At 43.5% G+C, this 19,857-nt stretch overlaps 1 protein-coding gene across 1 annotated transcript in view; it reads left to right on the top strand.

The window, feature by feature from the left end:
• The window catches only part of CD96 (CD96 molecule), a 30,246-nt gene extending 22,945 nt beyond the window's left edge, over positions 1-7,301 (top strand). Inside the window, exons 11-12 of the mRNA XM_035116383.2 lie at positions 3,419-3,542; positions 5,852-7,301. Coding sequence (XP_034972274.2) covers positions 3,419-3,542; positions 5,852-5,996 — 269 coding nt within the window. The 3' untranslated portion in view covers positions 5,997-7,301. The remainder of the gene's footprint in view (positions 1-3,418; positions 3,543-5,851) is intronic.
• Positions 7,302-19,857: the final 12,556 nt, after the last annotated feature.

Below are 19,857 nucleotides of genomic sequence, written 5' to 3'. Positions count from 1 at the left end.
GTTTCTTTTTTTAGACCTATTTCATTTGGGCCCAGATCTAGCAGGTTTTCCAGTGCTGGTTCTGGTAACGTGTATCTGTTAGGTGAGAGAATTATATGAATTATATGTTTAAATCCCACCCTTCAACCCTCCATGGTAATGATTGTTATTTATCATCTATCTATCTATCTATCTATCATCTATCATCATCATTTATCTATTACCCATATCTTCCAAGGATCTCTAGGTGGTGTACATAGTTCTTCTCCTCCCCATTGCATCCTCACAGCAACCCTGTGAGGTAGGTCAAGCTAGGAGATGGTGGCTGGCCTGAGGTCACCCAGTGAGCTACATTGCTGAGTGGGGATTTGAACTCTGGTCTCCCAGGTCCCAGTCCAACACTCTAACCATTACACCATACTGGCTCTCCAGCATGACACCATTAAATCTAACAGTAAGAGCATTCAAATGGCCTTTTCTATGCATACATCCAATGGGTGGAGGGAGGACCAGGTTGAGCCTGGTGTCTCCACCTCCAGTACCATGGGTTCCCTATCTCTATCTTCTTCGTCCGGAATGCGGGTGGCGTTGTGGTCTAAACCACTGAGCCTCTTGGGCTTGCTGATCAGAAGGTCGGTGGTTCAAATCCCACCAACGGGGTGAGCTCCTGTTCCTCTGTCCCAGCTCCTGCGAACCTAGCAGCTTGAAAGCACACCAGTGCAAGTAGAGAAATAGGTACCACTGTGATGGGAAGGTAAACAGCGTTTCCATGTGCTCTGGTTTTCGTCACAGTGTTCCGTTGCACCAAAAGCAGTTCCTGCTGGCCACATGACCTTGAAAGCTGTCTGTGGACAAACGTCGGCTCCCTCGGCCTGAAAAAGAGATGAGAGCTGCAATCCCATAGTCGCCTTTGACAGTTGTATGTGTTTTGGCCAGCTTTCCTTCAAATGCCACACATGGACATCAGAAGGGGGGGGGCAGCAGAGTGTGCAGTATTGAGGGTGCAGCCACATATTAGATGTCTGCATGGAGTGGGCTGTTTGAACACCACCAGTACAGTGATACCTCCGGTTGTGAATGGGATCCATTCCAGAGGTCTGGCCACATCCCAAGGAATTTGCAACCAAAGAACCGCTTCTGCGCATGGCGCAGTTTAGTGCTTTTGTGCATGTGCGCACGGCGAAACCTGGAAAAATACTTCTGGGTTTGCATCCCAAAGTTTACGTGTCCCGAGGGTACGTAAGCAGAGGTACGATTGTACTAACCATTCATTTGGGACTGTGTACGTAGTACGGGAACAGTGGGTGCTCCTTATGAGTTTCTTTACTGGGAGACCTAATCTGTGTGTCACTGAGCACATGCAGAAAAATGAATAGCACAGAATCTCATGCAATAATTGCTCTTTCTAGATATAAATCAGTGCATAAATTGCCCTTCCTTAATCAGGAAACACGTGCTACTCTTGGTCCCTTCTTTTTAATGCACACCGATTATGTCTGTGTGCGTACAATGCACAACTTTTATGATATTTCTGAATGGTTAAACAACAATGTACTCGGAACAAAAACAAATAAAACAGCCTAACAAAAGTCAGTGAATCCAATAAGCCCTAAAAGTGGCACAGAGCAACTCTAAGCATATCCACCAAAAGCAATTTCATAAGACTGAACCACACATCTGGTGAGCCGACAGACAATTTGAGACATGAGCGTGTTTTTTATTTTCTTATTCTGACTCAAATTAAAAATCCTCAGTGACCACTATGCCATGGTACGTGCTCCAGAGAAACATCTTATATTTGCCTCATTTCCTTTTGCTAGAAGTAACAGCCACTAGTTTGCATATGTCAGTGTCTCACAATGCCATTTATAACCACCTGAGCAGTCATATGAAACTCAATTAAGCTTCCTGTTCTTTGCTCTTCCCTTTGCACCATTTCCTCCTCTAAGACCAATCTGAGAATTTCTGTGTGGGCAGAAAGGGCAACACCAAAAATATAGGTTAGAGAAGAGCAGAGATAAGCAAAAGCCTCTATTTCCCCCTTGTCAGAACTCAGAGAACAACAGGCACAGGAGCGCTTGGACAGCTTCTCGCAAATGCTTCTATTGACATAGATGTGACATACATGCAGTTGCCCTGAAAGACTGAAACTGCAGGATGTGGCTACTCACATCCTGAGTGGGAACTAGTTGCTCAGAGCTCATAGTTGCTTTTTATTGCTTGCTGCAAGATGCTGGTTTTGACTGTGCAGCTGCAAACCATTGGGATGGTTTGCCTGCTTAGAAACAGAACCTTTTGTCCTATCACAAAAGGTGATGGGACAAAAAGGACAAAGCTTAGAGGGAAAGCATCTGCTTTGCACACATAAGGTTTCAAGTTCAATCCCTTACATCTCCAGATAGGGCTGGGAGAGACCCCTGTCTAAAATCTTGGCGAGCCTGTACCAGCCAGTGTGGTGTAGTGGTTAAGAGCGGTAGACTCGTAATCTGGGGGACCAGGTGCGCGTCTCCGCTCCTCCACATGCAGCTGCTGGGTGACCTTGGGCTAGTCACACTTCTCTGAAGTCTCTCAGCCCCACTCACCTTACAGAGTGTTTGTTGGGGGGGGAAGGAGAATGTTAGCCGCTTTGAGACTCCTTAGGGTAGTGATAAAGCGGGATATCAAATCCAAACTCTTCTTCTTCTTCAGTCAGGATAAGTCTTCCTTGATCTTGACAGTACGTCAGACAACCATGCGTCTCTAGCTTCTGTTTCACAGAGCTGACTGGCACTTCTACCTTTCCAAAGCTGCAAGGATTGAGATGTGTATTAATGTGTCAATCAGTCAAAACCCAATATGACTGTCGCAGTTTCCAGGGTCACCTCCAGACTGTCACTGTTTCGTGGGAGGGATTCATTTGCATATCAAAAATGCAGATTCGTGAAATTAAAAGGGATTAAAATGCCCTATCACAACAAATCTGCTTTAAAAAAGAAAAAGAAACCCAGACATTTTGCTGTAAGGAAAGTGACAGGGAAATGCACTAGAAATAGATAGCGGTTGGTTGATGGGAAGTCATATAGCCTCTGCACAAACACATCAGAAGGAATCCTCATTAAATAGTGGACATTGCATAACTATCATGCATGCATTGTGCAATCAAATCAGGATGAATGTTCAATTAACAGCTCCACTAGAGGAGCCTCAGAATCATAGCCACTCGGTTACCAGCTGTTGTGAACAAGCGCTGATGCTTTACTTGCAAACAGCAATTTCACACAATGTGTTTCTCATTGTGACTACCAGGTACAACTCGCATGTTGACAAGAAAAATGTGCTGTCTGAATCAGCCCTTGGTTTAGAAATTGCTGTTTGCAATTGGTTTAGAAATGGGGGAGGAGAAAGCAGCTGTTTGAAGTTGTATTGTTTTTGCCTGTGATAGCTGGGGTTATTTTTTCAGGTACTGCAACTAGTCCAGGAAAGACTTCCTTCCCCTGGCCAGCAGTTGTAGCCGTTCTGCTTCTCTTATGCACATGCTTATTCGTTTTGGGAGTCAGAAAATGGTGCCAGTATCAAAAAGAAATGTAAGTAGTACATGCCCTCCCGGGATTTTGCATGCTAATACAAAATGTGCTGTTGTGAAATAAATCCCCAATGAAAGCACTCGGAAAGGGCCATAACTCAGTGGCCAAACAACTGTTTTGCATGTAGAAGCTCCCAGGTTCAATCCCCAGCCTCTCCAGGAAGGGCTGAGAAAGACCCCTGTCTCAAAAAACCTGGGGTAATGGTGGCTGTCACTGTGGACATGAAGCTGAATGGGCCAATGGTCTGACTCAATATAAAGCAGCTTCATGCATGCCTGTGATTTGCAATCTGATTAGGATGGTGTATAATTTAGCATTCTTGAAATTGCAGTTGCTATGCCCCATTGACCACAGTGGGACTTGAGCATGTTCCAGTGCATCTGCACCAGTTTGCACAATGCAGGGTAGCCAAGATGGTGCCCTTCTTCAACATTGCTGGACTACAACTCCCATCAACCCCCAACATTGGCCATTCAGGCTGAGGCTGATGGGAGTTGGAATCCAGCAACATCTCAAGGCATCACATTGACTTGCCCCAGTTAGGTGCCACATCACAATAAAGAACTGGAATGCAGTAAGAGTGGTGCTGTGTAAAATCTTGGCTAATTTCTTCAGACACTGTCAGAATCACAGATACTTATTGAACATGGCAAATAAGAGACAAAACAACTTTTCCTGCTGGCATCCCTATTGAAATCTTCAGTGTTTTACAGTATGTACTCACATATGCACAGAAGTGTGAGGCATCATGCAAGCAATTCCAACTCCTGTCAACTGTAATGAACATAGCTGCCAAGTTTTCCCTTTTCTCACGAGGAAGCCTATTCAGCATGAGGGGAAATCCCTTTAAAAAAGGGATAACTTGGCAGCTATGGTAATGAAGTTTAATGTTTTGCATAAAAGAGACAGCCGTACTATTTGAAATGGCTGGTTGTGTCCATGACCTCCGTTATTGTGCATGACAAGGGCAGGACTGGGGCAAGTCATAATTATAAACCAGGCTACTACAATATGCTCTACATGGGGCTGCTCTAGAAGATGATTTAGAAACTTCAACTGGTCTAAAATGCAGCAGTCAGATTGCTGGTTCCATTTGGAACTGACATAGACCCTGTTTTTTAAGACAGCTGCATGGGTTATCAGCTCATTTCCAGACCCAATTCAAGCTACAGACCTTCTCAGATGTCAGGCCCAGCTTGCCCATTGACTCTAGTGGTGCATTGCGCCAGGGCGCCTGGGCGATCAGGGGGCGCTGAGGAGTGCCCCAGCAAGTGGGGGAGCTACGCGTTGACCTCCCTTTTCCCTCCACCAGCTGTGCCGGGAGAGCAGGGAGGTAAGAAAGTGGAACAGGGGCACTAGGACCCTGTTCCGCTCTGCAGCGCCAGGGTCATCCGCCACCTCTACCAATGAAACGCAGCGCCCTGTTGGCGGGAAGGAAACAGAGTTTCGGGAGACAGCCCACTGGGAGAAGGGAGGAAGGCCGCGCGGAGCAGCGGCCCCCCTCCCCCACTCAGTCCGGCATTGGACAGGCGGGCGGCCTCCGGTACAGCGCGGCCCCACTGTGAGGCGCGGGGGCCGCCATGAGGCTCCCCCCACACCCGCCACCTGGCACGCCAGGTAAGAGCTTTCCTTTTTTAAAAAAAAAGAGTGGGGGGGGCGCCCAAGGGATCCCTGCACCAGGGCACCCGATGACCTTAAGACAGCCCTGTCAGATGTTAAGATTGATAGTTTTACTGCCCTCAGAAGTTTGGGAAGGAGGGGTTCCACTGCCCTCAGAAGGTGTCCAGAGAGGGGTTTCTCTGTGACAGTCCCTAAACAGTTCCTTCCCCACAGAGGTGTGCCTGAGTAGTTTCTGTCATATGCTGAAGGTGCACCTCTTTGCCCTGGCCTGACACTTGAGATTTAACAGATTTTCATATTGCTTGTTCTTGATGGGCTTGCATTCTCTCTGAAGGAGCACATGCATAGCTTGGGGGTAGCCTTCAAAGCACCTTTGCCATCAGAGACCTAGGTGACCTTTGTGGTTAGGATTATCGGCACTGTCTATGGCCATCTCTGGACTGGAGTAGTCTGGCTAATGCAGTCCATTCACTGGCAACCTCAAAACTGGATTGCTGTAATCTGCTCTGTGTGGGGCTGCCCTTGTATATTGCCCAGAAACTTTATGTATGAGGCCGTTTTCTCCCCAGAACGATGAATTCTTAGTTTTGTTTACCTTCCCTACCATTTTATTGTGTGTTGCTGTTGTGTTTTGCTGCATATTATTTTTTTACGCAACACTGGTGGTGTTGTTTTTTTTTTCATTTTAGTCTGAACAGACCGCCGTCTTTCAAGCCACCTCCCCCTCCAGTTAAATACACCTCTATGCAAGAAATAGAGGGAACGTACTCATCGTGCAATGAACAGGAAAATGGGCCTGAAGCTTCCGGGATAATGCGAGTCTTTATCGTATGAACCTCACAGGCATACAGTGGCAGTGAGCCACATGGGAATTTAGACTGCTTAAACCTGCATGGATGCGAAGAGCACATGGATGAGAAGAGTATACTTATCCAGTTTATAAAGAAGCTGGACACCCTGCAAGCAAAGTGAAGTGGACCCTAGCCATTCACCATCTTAGTTTCCCAGAGGCAACAGTACATATAAGTGAGCATATACACATTGTGTCATGGCTCTGTTGCAGGGAGTAGTGTCAATAAGCGCTAAGCATATCATCCAACCATATCTGCACTCCTTAAATATGTAGCAACGCCCCTGCCCTCTAACACGGCATTACATACAAAGATGTACATTTACCTATTGCTTTCATCAGGGGTGCTGATCCTGTCCCGTCCCGTCCCGTCCCCCGGACTACATTTCCCATCAGCCCCAGCTGGCATGGCTAGGGCAGTGGTTGGCGAAAGCTGCAATATAGCCTAACTACATGGTCAGAAAATAATATAAATGTTGAGCAGCTTGTGGAGGAACCATGAACTGGTTGCATTGCAGGAAGTAAAGTATAAATCAGAGCTAAGTATACCATCTAGATTCTATATCATATCCATTCTACTTTGTTTGGATTCAGTGCATTGTAAAGGCAGCGTCTCTGAAAAGCGTAGCATCAGAATTTGAATGAAATCATTGCCAGGTGATTTCCAGGTCTCCTTATCTCTAAGCTTGAATTGTGATTTTGGGGTGCCACTAAGAAAGGTGGGAGGGAAACAAATGAAGGTTTGGCAGATACATATTTATTCTTCCTTCTTGTTTGTCCCATGATTTGGAAAATGCCATAATTATGCAATCTGTAAGGCATTTGAGAATCAGGTTTTTAATGTAGTTTTTGTGCAATTTTAAATTACCCTTGTATTTTAATTGTTCATACACTGTCTTGTGTATATTTTTAAAGGCACTCTAGGGGGGGGGGGGACGGCTAAAAATAATAATGTTGTAGTAACCACATAGAACCAGAAGGTGGCTCTGTAGGCTTAAATTTTGCATATAAAATGTTTCCCATAGAATGGGGATAACCCAGAATATAAACAGCTGCTAAATCTGCTAATATCCAATATGTTTCAAAATAAGTGATTTATGGATATAAACAGAGATAAGTAGGCTGAGTAGGTGATTTTTTTCTTTTTCTTTTTTTTTAATGTACAAATTTAAACCAAAGATGAACAATATCCATACCAGAATTTGCCTCTGATTGTTTCTGTCAACAGTAGCAAGACTTTTGTGAACTTCATATCTGAAAAGCTCTGATACTAGGATGCAAATAAAATATTTGCCAAATGATTTCCAAGTTTATTATCATAATTTAAAAATACTATTTAAAATGAAATTAAATGAGTGCTAAATATTAATGGATTTATCCTTTCCCCCCTAACCACTGTTCATGTACATTTTCTATAAGGCTGAAATTGAAACTGAGTTGGCGATCCTCATCTCACCTACCTTGGAGTAAGGCTCATTGAATTCAGTAGGACTTACAACTGACACAATTAGGCTTATGCTGTTAGGAAGTATTGCAGATGAATAGATTACCTGATTTTATTTAGGAGGCTTGAGATAAAGTCACCCTGAAATGGTTTAGTGATTTATCTTTAAGGAAATTTGAAAGCAGCTGCCAGTTTAATTTTGATCATATTTTGAGTCTGGATAATCCCTGGGCTTGAGCCGCACGTTGGGTGGGGGAAAGATTCTTGCATTGCAGGGGGTTGGACAAGATTACTCCTTCCAACCCTACAATTCCATGACTCTATAAGTGTTTGCATAAAGACATTCAATCAGATCGCTCATATTTTCAAATGACACAGAATACTAAGCCTTCCAGGGTTACTGGTGTTCAAATTCCAGAGGGTCAGAGGGAGGCCGGCCCCTCATATTCTGTGAGACCCCATGATTAATTACTGTTTTTTATAAAGTTACCAGAGGTGGGGGTCATAATTTGGCTAAAATTGGAGTAGGGAGCCAAGACGATATCATTAAGGGCCATTGCCTTTCGTCTTTTAACCACTAGGAGAACTAAGCTGTCTTGCCACAGATGTAACCATCCTGATAGACTGTGTCCTGTTCTTGCAGGATCTCCTCACCTCACATATGCCCACTTGACAGCTTCATTCTGTGGAACTGGTACTGTTACAGATGCCACATAATACCGACTCTGCACTTGTAACATTTCCAACATTTATCTGATGAAAATAGGGACGTCCCATTCCATAATGATCATTTTACTATTTATACCCCAGACATCTTACCGAGTTGCCCCAACCACTTTGGGCAGCTTCCAACATATATAAAAACATAATAGAAGATTAAACATTGAAAAAACCCTCCCTATGCAGGATGGCTTGGGGGTCAGATAACACCAAAGCCTCCAACATTTCTTCAATGAAAATAGGGACATGCTAAGGACAGATCATGAAGCTGAGGCTCCAATACTTTGGCCACCTCATGAGAAGACTCTCTGGAAAAGACCCTGATGCTGGGAAAGATTGAGGGCACAAGGAAAAGGGGATGACAGAGGATGAGATGGTTGGACAGTGTTCTCGAAGCTGCGAACATGGGTTTGACCAGGCTGCGGGAGGCAGTGGAAGACAGGGGTGCCTGGCGTGCTCTGGTCCATGGGGTCATGAAGAGTCAGACACGACTAAACGCCTAAACAAAACAAGCAAAGGAAAAGTGGGACATTCTGGGATCAAATCAGAAACTGTGATGGCTTCTCTAAATTAGGTATGTCCCTGGAAAATAGGGACACTTGGAGGGTCTGTTGTAAGAAATTGATCTTTGGAACTCCCAGCCTCCTGACATTAGCTAGGTGCCTTGGCTGTACTTTTTTCAGTACCTGCTTAAATACAGTATGTTTGTGTTTAGCCAAGCCTATCCAGACATGCAGAAGTTGCATATGTTTTACTTCTAGTTAGCTATTGTTGATTTTAATCTTTTGAATATTTTAAAAATATCAATCTTAACTGGGGTTTTTTAATTAAAACACTTCATATTTCTGTAAGCTACCTGGAGGCTTTTTTTAATTAAAGATTTTCTTGATTTACAAAGATATATGCAATGTCTCTGGTAACATTTTTACAAATCAGTTTCATTTGTTGAGGCATTGGGAAGAAAGGGGGAAAGAGGTAGATGGGGGAGAGATGGGGGGTGACAATGTTTCTATTTTACTTAATATATGTGGTTGGTTTTTGTCAGCGTCACTTGTGCAGGTTCTCTGCTGTTCGCTTGTGTTCCTTTGGTGGTGAGAGATGTTGGGGTTGGCCACGAGTAAGCATGGACCAATGGTACCAAATAGTATGGGAAACAGCCTTACTAGAAAAATTAACCAATAAGCTGAAACTGACACAGGGACAAGTAGAAGAAGACGGCTTCACCCCAGTATGGCTCCCTTTTATCACATACATAGCCCAACAAGACAATGACAAAAACCCACCAACAGCATACAAATCAATATGGCTAACCTGATCCAAAACACCCACCCACCCCACTCACACAATCAAGTTTATCAAAATTTTGTTAAATAACTGCACACTGCTGAAGAGAAGCTTGCATCGGTGGAATACCTTTCCAGAGTTCTCCTTTGCAGGCAGCTTGTAACTCACATCAGGTGTTTTGTTCAGTCATGAAGCTGTCTAATGAACCTCTCAATGGTATGCATAGGTACTTATGGAATGCTAGCATGGAGCACGTGGCAACCTTAGCAGTGCATCAGTAAAGCAGTCTAGCAGAGCCGTTCATGTGGATCGTGATGTGATCTTCCCATGCCCAGCAAATGATGATCGTCACATCCTGTAAATGCAACAGAACGTTGGAACAGCATGTGATCTCCAAGGCTCAAGGCAAGCCGTTTCCCCTTCCAGATTCATTAATAAAGCACACTATGTTTTAAAAACAGACAGGTGACATAGATAATAGGTCAGTTTTGAAGGTTTAGGGTGTGGGTAGTTGGCAGAGCTGTGTGAACTGGGTGGGTAAAGGAAGATTTCAAGAAGCAGCTGAGGGCTTAGATTTGATATTAATCATATTTGATGTTAATTGCATGAATGCAACTGATGTCCAAACAGCTGTTTCACTGGCATCAGTGGAGGCTTACCTTGAAATGCAAATGGCTTCAGAGAGCCTCCCCCCTTTTTACAGGACCTTGTCAGGGATAGAAAGGATTAAAGTCTCCCTTCCCACCTTGAATCCCACGGCTGCTCAGCTGCTTCCCACAAAGGCTGTTTGCATAACACCACACACACACACACACACACACACACACACACACACACACACACGCTTTCCTGAATGCAATTAATGCCGCATCTAGTTTGGTTAGTTGGGATGTGTGCCCCAAGTTAGCTAGGACAAGTGTTGAGAAACTGCTCTTTCAAAAGCATCGGGGGCTGAGGTTTTAAACCTACCCTTTTCTTACTACCCTTTTCTCACTATAACTTTGGTTTCCAGGTCTCGTAACTCCACTATTTAAACAAGAGATGGCTAATAGGAAAGACTCGTTTACGTCAAAAGGTTGTCTGCTGATTTTACCTTGTTTGACTCAGTGCTACTTTGTGGTTTCGAAACCAAAGTAAGATTGACTGACTGCTGAGATTGGGAAATACTAGGCTGTTTTCCCCTACAAGTCTTCTTACGCTTTAGAAAATGTCTTAATTAGAAGATGCTCAAATCTGTATTTTAGATGACAGTGAGTTAGTGAAGCCATCGGTTGAAATTCCCCTTCTTTCTGTCTGTCTTTTCTTAGCAGTGTCCTGTTTGTAAAGACAGTCTACCATTTTCAAATGCTCCTCCAGTGTAAGAAGCCAAGCATGGTGATTGTTCGGAAGAAGAGTTTATGCCCCCTCCAAAAATATTATATTCTTTTTAAAATTTACCATCACTTCCAAATGTGTCTGTGAGGTTAAAACAATAAAAAAACAGGACAAACAAGATTTCTTGACTGGTTTGACTGCTTTGGAAATATATATATATATTCCCCACAGCCAAACATGTGCAATCCATCCATAATAGAAACTCCCTGAAGAATGAGCGTGAAATTAAAATATCACATTGATCTTCATCTGAGATATGATCCCTGGTGAATATGAACTGATTACTCTTCTCCTTGCATGGCTCCCAAGAGCTTTATTGGCAGGAAGTCAAAAGGTTTGCTAATAAGCTCTACTAATCATGTAAAAATACATTCAAAGTAAAGCAGAAACACAGTGTTGCACTTTAGTTCTATATGAGGTGATCCCAAAAGAAATGGAATAAGACTGTTGCAATAGTTACATTGAACTAAAACCTTCTTTTCTGTTCTGTTTACTTTGTTTCCTTGCTTTGTCGTTTACCGTAAGTTAGAAGAGTACAATCACACTCCAATTCGGCGATGAATTATTGTTTTAATTATCTTTGGGTGATAGCCATACAAAGTTGTAGAGCAGATTCCTTGAAATCAAGACTTAAGATTTCAAGGGGAAACAAAAAAATAATAATCTTCCAGCAGCACCTTAGAGACCAACTAAGTTTGTCATTGGTATGAGCTTTCGTGTGCATGCACACTTCTTCAGATACAAAGAAGTGTGCATGCACACGAAAGCTCATACCAATGACAAACTTAGCTGGTCTCTAAGGTGCTACTGGAAAGGGGGGGGCATATTTTTTGTTTCCACTACGCTAGACCAACATGGCTACCTACTTGATTTCAAGGGGGTCTCTCCAGCATGCTTAAGAAGAGTTAGGGATGGACAGACTTGGTAAAATAATAATAATCAATTAGTGAATGAGATATGCTTAGGGATAGTTAGATCAGTCTGGAAGATGAAAGAAGAGTGACTGTTTATATATGGTAAAGGGCATGTTTTACCTTCAAAGGGTTCCAGGCACCATACCTGACATCTTGGGATAGGTCTGGGAGAGACCCTAGAAAACTCCTAGCTGTCAGTGCAGACCATACTGAGCTAAATGGATCAACAAACTGAGTCAGTAAACAGCAGGCTCCCATGTTCATACAAAGTGCAGCTTCTCTTCTTGCAGTTTGGCGGCATTGTACGTGTAAGCGATAGTAGTACCTACTTGAAAAACAAAGGAACACTTGGGAGGTGGAAACAATTTGTTTCACTTTTATTATGGATGATACATCTCACCAGATGCTTTTGTTTCCTGGACTACATTTCTTCTAAAGCAGCCTTTCTGTTCCTGAAAAATTCTGATTTTCAGAGCTGCAGAGTTATGGATTTGCTTTGGGTTAATGGGGCCTTGCACTCATTCCTGCTCCAGGCACCTGAGCTGTCCTCTGATTGACCTCAGTTGCTTTAAAAGCAAAATGCAACATTGCCTATAAATGGGATTGACATGAACTATGCTGGGTCCATAGATTCTAATGACAGAAGCAGTCTGTGAGCATTCATTGTATTTTGTGCTATGGAGTATATAGAGTTCTCTCCCCCCCCCGGTGTGTGTGTGTGTGTTTGAAGCATAAAAAGTACATCTGCTCCTGCATAGGGTATTATAATGCTGGGAGAATGTTTTCTACTATTTGTAAAACCAAAGGTTCAACAGGGCAATACTCAACACTCCTAGTCAGTACAGAGTTCAATGGGGTGAGTGGGGTCAGGATTGCAGCCTAAAGCCCAAATCACACACATGCAATGACCATCTGCCAAAGCTTGCAGAGGCCATCAGAAATTTAGGGATTTTGTAAAATATTCAGTGGTTTATAAATGCTTTTAAATAAATGACTATGTGCCAGGCAAAAGAGGCATTTAGCCCTCTCCCTACTCATGCTTGTCCTAAGGCTGCAATACTAAGCACACTTACACGATGGTCCCATTCCTGATCCCAGCAGCCTAGCTTGCCCTTCCTTGCCACCTACCAGCATAATTTGCCCTACAAACTAAAGTCCAGGTGAGTTGCAGAGGAAGCAGGAGGACAAGGCTGAGCAGCTCCCATGCAACTGTCTGCTTTGCTTCTATTTCCTTCCTCCTTGGACTCCAGTGTTGATGAGTACCAAATGACATTGTCAGTGTGAGGCTGTTGAGGAGCTGCCCTGCCCTGACTGTTCCTCTACTGCTTGTCTGGGGCACTCGTGTGCTCACTTATTTGCCTCCTCCTCTGTCATCACACTGCAGTTCACCTGGATGCCTATTGGCAATGTGACAACATTTTTTCTTACATATTATATACCTAAATACACATTTATATTGTATAATAATAATAATAATAATAATAATAATAATAATAATAATAATTTATTTATAGCCCCCGCCCATCTGGCTGGGTTTCCTCAGCCACTCTGGGCGGCTTCCAACAGAAGTATTAAAATACAATAATATATTAAACATTAAACGCTTCCCTAAACAGGGTTGCCTTCAGATGTCCTCTAAAAGTCTGGTGGTTGTTGTCCTCTTTGACATCTGGTAGGAGGGCATTCCACAGGGTGGGAGCCACTACTGAGAAGGCCCTCTGCCTGGTTCCCTGTAACTTGGCTTCTCGCAGCGAGGGAACCGCCAGAAGGCCCTCGGCAATGGACCTCAGTGTCCGGGCAGAACGAGGGGGTGAAGACGCTCCTTCAGGTATACAGGACCGAGGCCATTAAGGACTTTAAAGGTCAGCACCAACACTTTGAATTGTGCTCGGAAATGTACTGGGAGCCAATGTAGGTCTTTCAAGACTGGTGTTATGTGGTCTCGGTGGCCGCTCCCAGTCACCAGTCTAGCTGCCACATTCTGGATTAGTTGTAGTTTCCAGGTCACCTTCAAAGGTAGCCCCACATAGAGCGCATCACAGTAGTCTAAGTGAGAGATAACTAGAGTATGCAGCACTCTGGAGAGACAGTCTGCGGGCAGGTAGGGTCTCAGCATGTGTACCAGATGGAGTATACATATATTGTATGTTATTACACATTATATATAGTCAGACAACTCCCTCCCCCAATACAATACAGTGGTACCTCGGTTTACAAACACAATTGGTTCCGGAAGTCTGTACTTAACCTGAAGCATACTTAACCTGAAGCGAACTTTCTCATTGAAAGTAATGGAAAGTGGAATAATCTGTTCCAGACGGGTCTGCGGAGTACTCAACCTGAAGCGTACTTAACCTGAGGTATGGGTGTAATTGGTTCCAGAAGCCCATACTTAACCTGAAGCATGTTGTTGTTTAGTCGTTTAGTCGTGTCCGACTCTTCGTGACCCCATGGACCATAGCACGCCAGGCACTCCTGTCTTGCACTGCCTCCCGCAATTTGGTCAAATTGGTCATGTTCGTAGCTTCGAGAACACTGTCCAACCATCTTGTCCTCTGTCGTCCCCTTCTCCTAGTGCCCTCAATCTTTCCCAACATCAGGGTCTTTTCCAAGGATTCTTCTCTTCTCATGAGGTGGCCAAAGTATTGGAGCCTGAGCTTCACGATCTGTCCTTCCAGGGAGCACTCAGGGCTGATTTCCTTAAGAATGGATAGGTTTGATCTTCTTGCAGTCCATGGGACTCTCAAGAGTCTCCTCCAGCACCATAATTCAAAAGCATCAATTCTTCGGCGATCAGCCTTCTTTATGGTCCAGCTCTCACTTCCATACATCACTACTGGGAAAACCATAGCTTTAACTATACGGACCTTTGTCGGCAAGGTGATGTCTCTGCTTTTTAAGATGCTGTCTAGGTTTGTCATTGCTTTTCTCCCAAGAAGCAGGCGTCTTTTAATTTCGTGACTGCTGTCACCATCTGCAGTGATCAAGGAGCCCGAGAAAGTAAAATCTCTCACTGCCTCCATTTCTTCCCCTTCTATTTGCCAGGAGGTGATGGGACCAGTGGCCATGATCTTGGTTTTTTTGATGTTGAGCTTCAGACCATATTTTGCGCTCTCCTCTTTCACCCTCATTAAAAGGTTCTCCATGGACAAAGACAACAGGCATATAAAACCTGAAGCATACTCAACCTGAAGCCAACTTTCCCATTGAAAGTTATGGAAAATGGATTAATCCGTTCCAGACAGGTCCGCGGAGTACTTAAAGTGAAAATACTCAAACCGAGGTGTACTTAAACCGAGGTATGACTGTATATCTCCTGCATTTCTTCCAATGTGACCAGTCCCAGACTTGCTTAATTTCAGCAAGGTATTGGCCTCATTCACCTTCAGACTATACACTCCCTTTTGGTGTCAAGGGAAGCAAGACCCAAACTACATGTTAAATGAAAATACGTATAGTAAATCCCCATGATTGCTGTCCATAGATTTCGTTACACAGTAATATTGCAGTACAACATTTTTTGTAGTCATAATTGCTGCTTTCTTGACTTTGCCATACAGCAGGTTTCAGTTAAAGGATTTGGAAGATAATACTTTGTCAACCCTTTTAACGACAATGTAATATAGCCTATTGTATAAATGACATGTGCTATCCTATTTAATCCTTATCTCTGACTCTTTCTCGTTTTACATTTTACGGCGGTATATAGAAACCAGCATGGTTGAGGATGGATGCATTAAGAATGAAAGGCAATCACTTTATTCCACTGCTGTGTGGACAGCTGCTGCAGGAGGAGGAAGTTGCATGGAATTGTGGGAAACATAAGCAGGCTGACTCAGGAGAACATAAAGAGCAGGCCACCAGAAGCCAGGGATTCTTTTTTGATGCCTGGAGGAGAGGGTGAGATTTCATCCGGACAACAGCTGATATCTTACTGCATTCTTAACTTTGTCTCCACCACAGAGAGAGAGAGAGAGTGCACATTCCAGCTTTTGTATTCTCATAGAAAGTGGATCCAATTCCTTCCAAGATGCCTTATCTAATTGAGTGCATGTTTTCATTTGAAACTAACTCATTCCACATCAAAGCCCTTCCTCTCCTTTATACTTTGGCTATTGACTTGCATTCACAGCACTGAGAATAACAGATAAAACAAGCCTTTCGTGTCTCAGTCCATCACAGCTGTGCAGCCAATGCTGACATGTCATATTTACCATTAAAAAGATCCTGAAAACAACATTATTGTTGTACATATTAGAGCATGTCTGTCTCAGGAGACAATGGAAAAGTGTGCCTTTGGGCATGAAGTACATGTGAAAAGGATCTAGGAGTCTTGGTAGACCACAAACTTGACATGAGTCTACAGTGTGATGCAGCAGCTAAAAAAGCCAATGCAATTCTGGGCTGCATCAATAGGAGTATAGCATCTAGATCAAGGGAAGTAATAGTACCACTGTATTCTGCTCTGGTCAGACCTCACCTGGAATACTGTGTCCCGTTCTGGGCACCACAGTTCAAGAAGGATACTGACAAGTTGGAATGTGTCCAGAAAAGGGCAACCAAAATGGTCAAAGGCCTGGAAACGATGCCTTATGAGGAACGGCTTAGGGAGCTGGGTATGTTTAGCCTGGAGAAGAGAAGGTTAAGGGGTGATATGATAGCCATGTTCAAATATATAAAAGGATGTCATATAGAAGAGGGAGAAAGGTTGTTTTCTGCTGCTCCAGAGAAGTGGACACGGAGCAATGGATTCAAACTACAAGAACTGGATGGCCCTTGTGATCTCTTCCAACTCTATGATTCTATGATTGTAAGTCAAACTATTGGAAGGTTGCAGCACCTGCTGTGGCTGTAGAGACCAATGCAGGAGAGGCATGTTTTGTTGCAGCCGAGGCAAATGAGCCCAGGTAGACAAAATTGCCGACCACCTCAAGCACATGGTTACCAACCCAGGTTGTTGGTCTTTGTCAGGCTGATGGTGAGGCCAGACTCCATGGTTCTTGCTTTCCTGGGTGGAGGATTGTATGTAACAACAACAACAACTCTGATATTTGCATGCCTGGAATGCAGCCTACTGTATAAGGGTCACAGTCCTCCTTGCATCAGTAGCGATTTAGCCATGCTGGCCACATGACGCAGAAAGCTGTCTGTGGACAAATGCCAGCTCCCTTGGCTTGAAAAGTGAAATGAGTGCTGCACTTCATACTGTAGTCACCTTTGACAAGACTTAACTGTCCAGGGGTCCTTTACCTTCTACTTTTACTGTATAAAGGTATCATATCCATTGCCCCATTGGCATGTACTCACAAGAGAATGTGGCCCTCAGGTTTCCCGTCACTACCTTAAAATTACACATCAAATTTCTTATCTGTAGGGAAGACTGGCCCCTGTAATGTTATATCACAGGAGGTGACCATATTTGGCACTTTCAATTGACGTACAGCTGCCGATGCACAGGTCCTTTTGGACATGGAAGAAGGAAGAGCGTGGGTGGGGAGGAACAGAGCAGGGCACACACCACCTAATGCACGCGGGGGCCAGGAATGGAACCCCCATGCAAAATAGTCACCACCTGTATATCACTTACATCTTTTCTGTGTTTTAACACATGCTGTGAGAGTGGCAGGTAGGTGCTCGTGGGCATGTGTTGTTGGCATCAAATCTGTAATGTTGTGAAACAGTCTTTAGAGTTAATTTGGGAGTTCACCGCCCCCCCCCCGCCCCCCGCATGTGCCCTCTTGCCATCATGAAGGGTAGGGAGTCAAAAAAACAGTACTGCATACAAGTGTGTCAAACAAAGAGCTCCACTGTAATTCAGTTTTAAGTTGATCCCACAGTCTGGGATGAAATTCATCCTGTGAATTCATTCTCCACCTCGCAATGTGACAGATATCATTGCAGCAGGATCCAGCTCTGAATCCTTGTCAGTATAGTGAACATAGCAGTCATGCATGCCTCAGTGAAAATAACACCCTGAAATGTTTTGGCAAAGTACACGTGGCGTTCAGTCTGCAGAGACTGGGCTCTTTTCCAAAGTGTCGCATCTAACACATATTTAAAATGAGTCTCTGGGATCAGAAGTATTTTCTGGAAGTGACAACGAAACCATGTAATATATTTGATGATGAAAAACTGTAATCTCTAAAAGGTTATGGACATAAGGTAAAGCCACTGGAGAATTTTCCAGGCACCTCAGAATGCAATCCTGGTTCTGTATAAAGGTTTTGCATTTTCCAATTGCTTCCATAAGTTTAATAAAGCAATGACTTCATTGCAACACCCAAGAGGTCACACCAAAAATTCATGTGCTCAGCTTCAACACTGACATTTTTTCCCCCAAATCCAACACTCCTATATTAAGGTGAATGAGCAACACATTAGTCATTATGTGTCTCAGAGACCTAGGGCTTTAGTTAAGATAGGGATCACTTGTGCCTATTATTTTCTAAGCTCAAGAGGTAACAGATGAAAGAGAGAGAAAATTCACTTCTGTGCAGTATTTCGGAAACCTGAGCTCTGCTTTATTATTAATAGATTTGGATGGCAGGAATAAAAAGATGGGCTCTGGCCCATTGAAATTTAGTTCTTGTGACTGAATTCCACTGAACCTCAGAGAACCAATTGGTTGCAACAAACTGAAGTTGTATTGCTGGCTGGGATGCCAGGCTGGGGGAGGAAGTTGAATTGGATGGAGCTGTCCCTCCCCCACCCCCAGTACTGCTGCCCTCTGCAAAGCAAGAATGCACATGTGGCAGTAGTCCTATCACACCATAAAGTCGCACAGGGTAGGGTATGGGAGTTCGGATTACTTACGGGGAATAAGCGCCATTGAACTAAACTGTAGAGGCATATCTACTTCCAATTAGACATAAATAGGATTGCACTGTCAATCGGAGTTAACTTCAGCTGAATGTTTGTTATGCAGGGTCTTGCGTATTTTGGCCTACTGGTAGCAAAGTGCATATGTTTATCTTTGAAAGTAAGATGGAAGGGTGGAATTACAAGAAAGAGGTCAAACTTTCTGCGATGACATTTGCAAGATATATCCTAAATGCAACTATATTGGCTGTTGTGATGAAGACCACAGGGGATACATAACCCTTTCTCTTGCACTATTTTTCTGAACAAGATCGGCATGTTGCTATCTCAGAGAGAGAATACAGGCATGATAAAGACCAGTGTCTTTATTTTGATTTTTAACCACTGAGGAACATAACAGTTTGGACAGATGATTTGATCTTTTTTTTTTTAAAAAAAATATTTTTATTAATTTTCCAATTAAAACCAATTATATCACATTCATTATTTCAAATTATACACATATATATATCAATCAAACCGAATGTTATGCCAAATCGTCTAGAGAATTTTTTATTTGGGTTCCCATGCTTCAAGAAATTGGGGATTCCTCGCAACCGTCCACTGCCGTCTTTTTTCTAAAGTTCAAATCATCCTCCAAGTTCATAATAATCCAGATCTTCCCCTTACAGTCACATAGATGTTTTCCACTTTCAACCGATTGTTTCCCAGCTGCTGAGATAAATATCAAACAAGGTTTCACAAATGTTCTTTCTCCTGTGTGGGTTAATCAGTCCAGCCTCCCCATAAATCTTCTTAGTCTGGAGCTCCCTGTTGCGTCGAAGCAGCGCCATCTTAAAAAGCTCAAATCACTTTCGTTTTCTCTCATAGCCATGAAGATTAACGATCTTTATAAAATTTACAGCTTTTCCAGGCAGAAGACCCAAACATCAAACCATAAACTCTTGGTAAATTAATGGATCTCCTTGCCCTATAGCTGAACTTAGCTTCAGGTCGCTGCTCCAATTCAAAGTGCGTCACAGCTCATAAATCCTCCGAACGCGTCCAGGACTCCTTCCGTCCGACTAGGGGGGGGGGCTTTTCTCATCGTGGACAGATGATTTGATCATGAAAATAGAGGGGAACATTAAGAACATCAAGCGATCCCTGCAGGATCAGACCAAAGACCAATCCAGTTCATCATTTTGCTCTCAGAGTGGCCAACAGAGCTGTGCATTCTCTATGCTAAACAAAACATAATCAAACTGTTGTGCCAGGCTAATCCAAATCCCACAAAAAAGCAGAATTCTG

The sequence above is a fragment of the Zootoca vivipara genome, chromosome 4 (genome assembly GCF_963506605.1).
Source record: "Zootoca vivipara chromosome 4, rZooViv1.1, whole genome shotgun sequence".
Taxonomy (NCBI): domain Eukaryota; kingdom Metazoa; phylum Chordata; class Lepidosauria; order Squamata; family Lacertidae; genus Zootoca; species Zootoca vivipara.
This window is presented reverse-complemented; position numbering and strand designations above follow the sequence as displayed.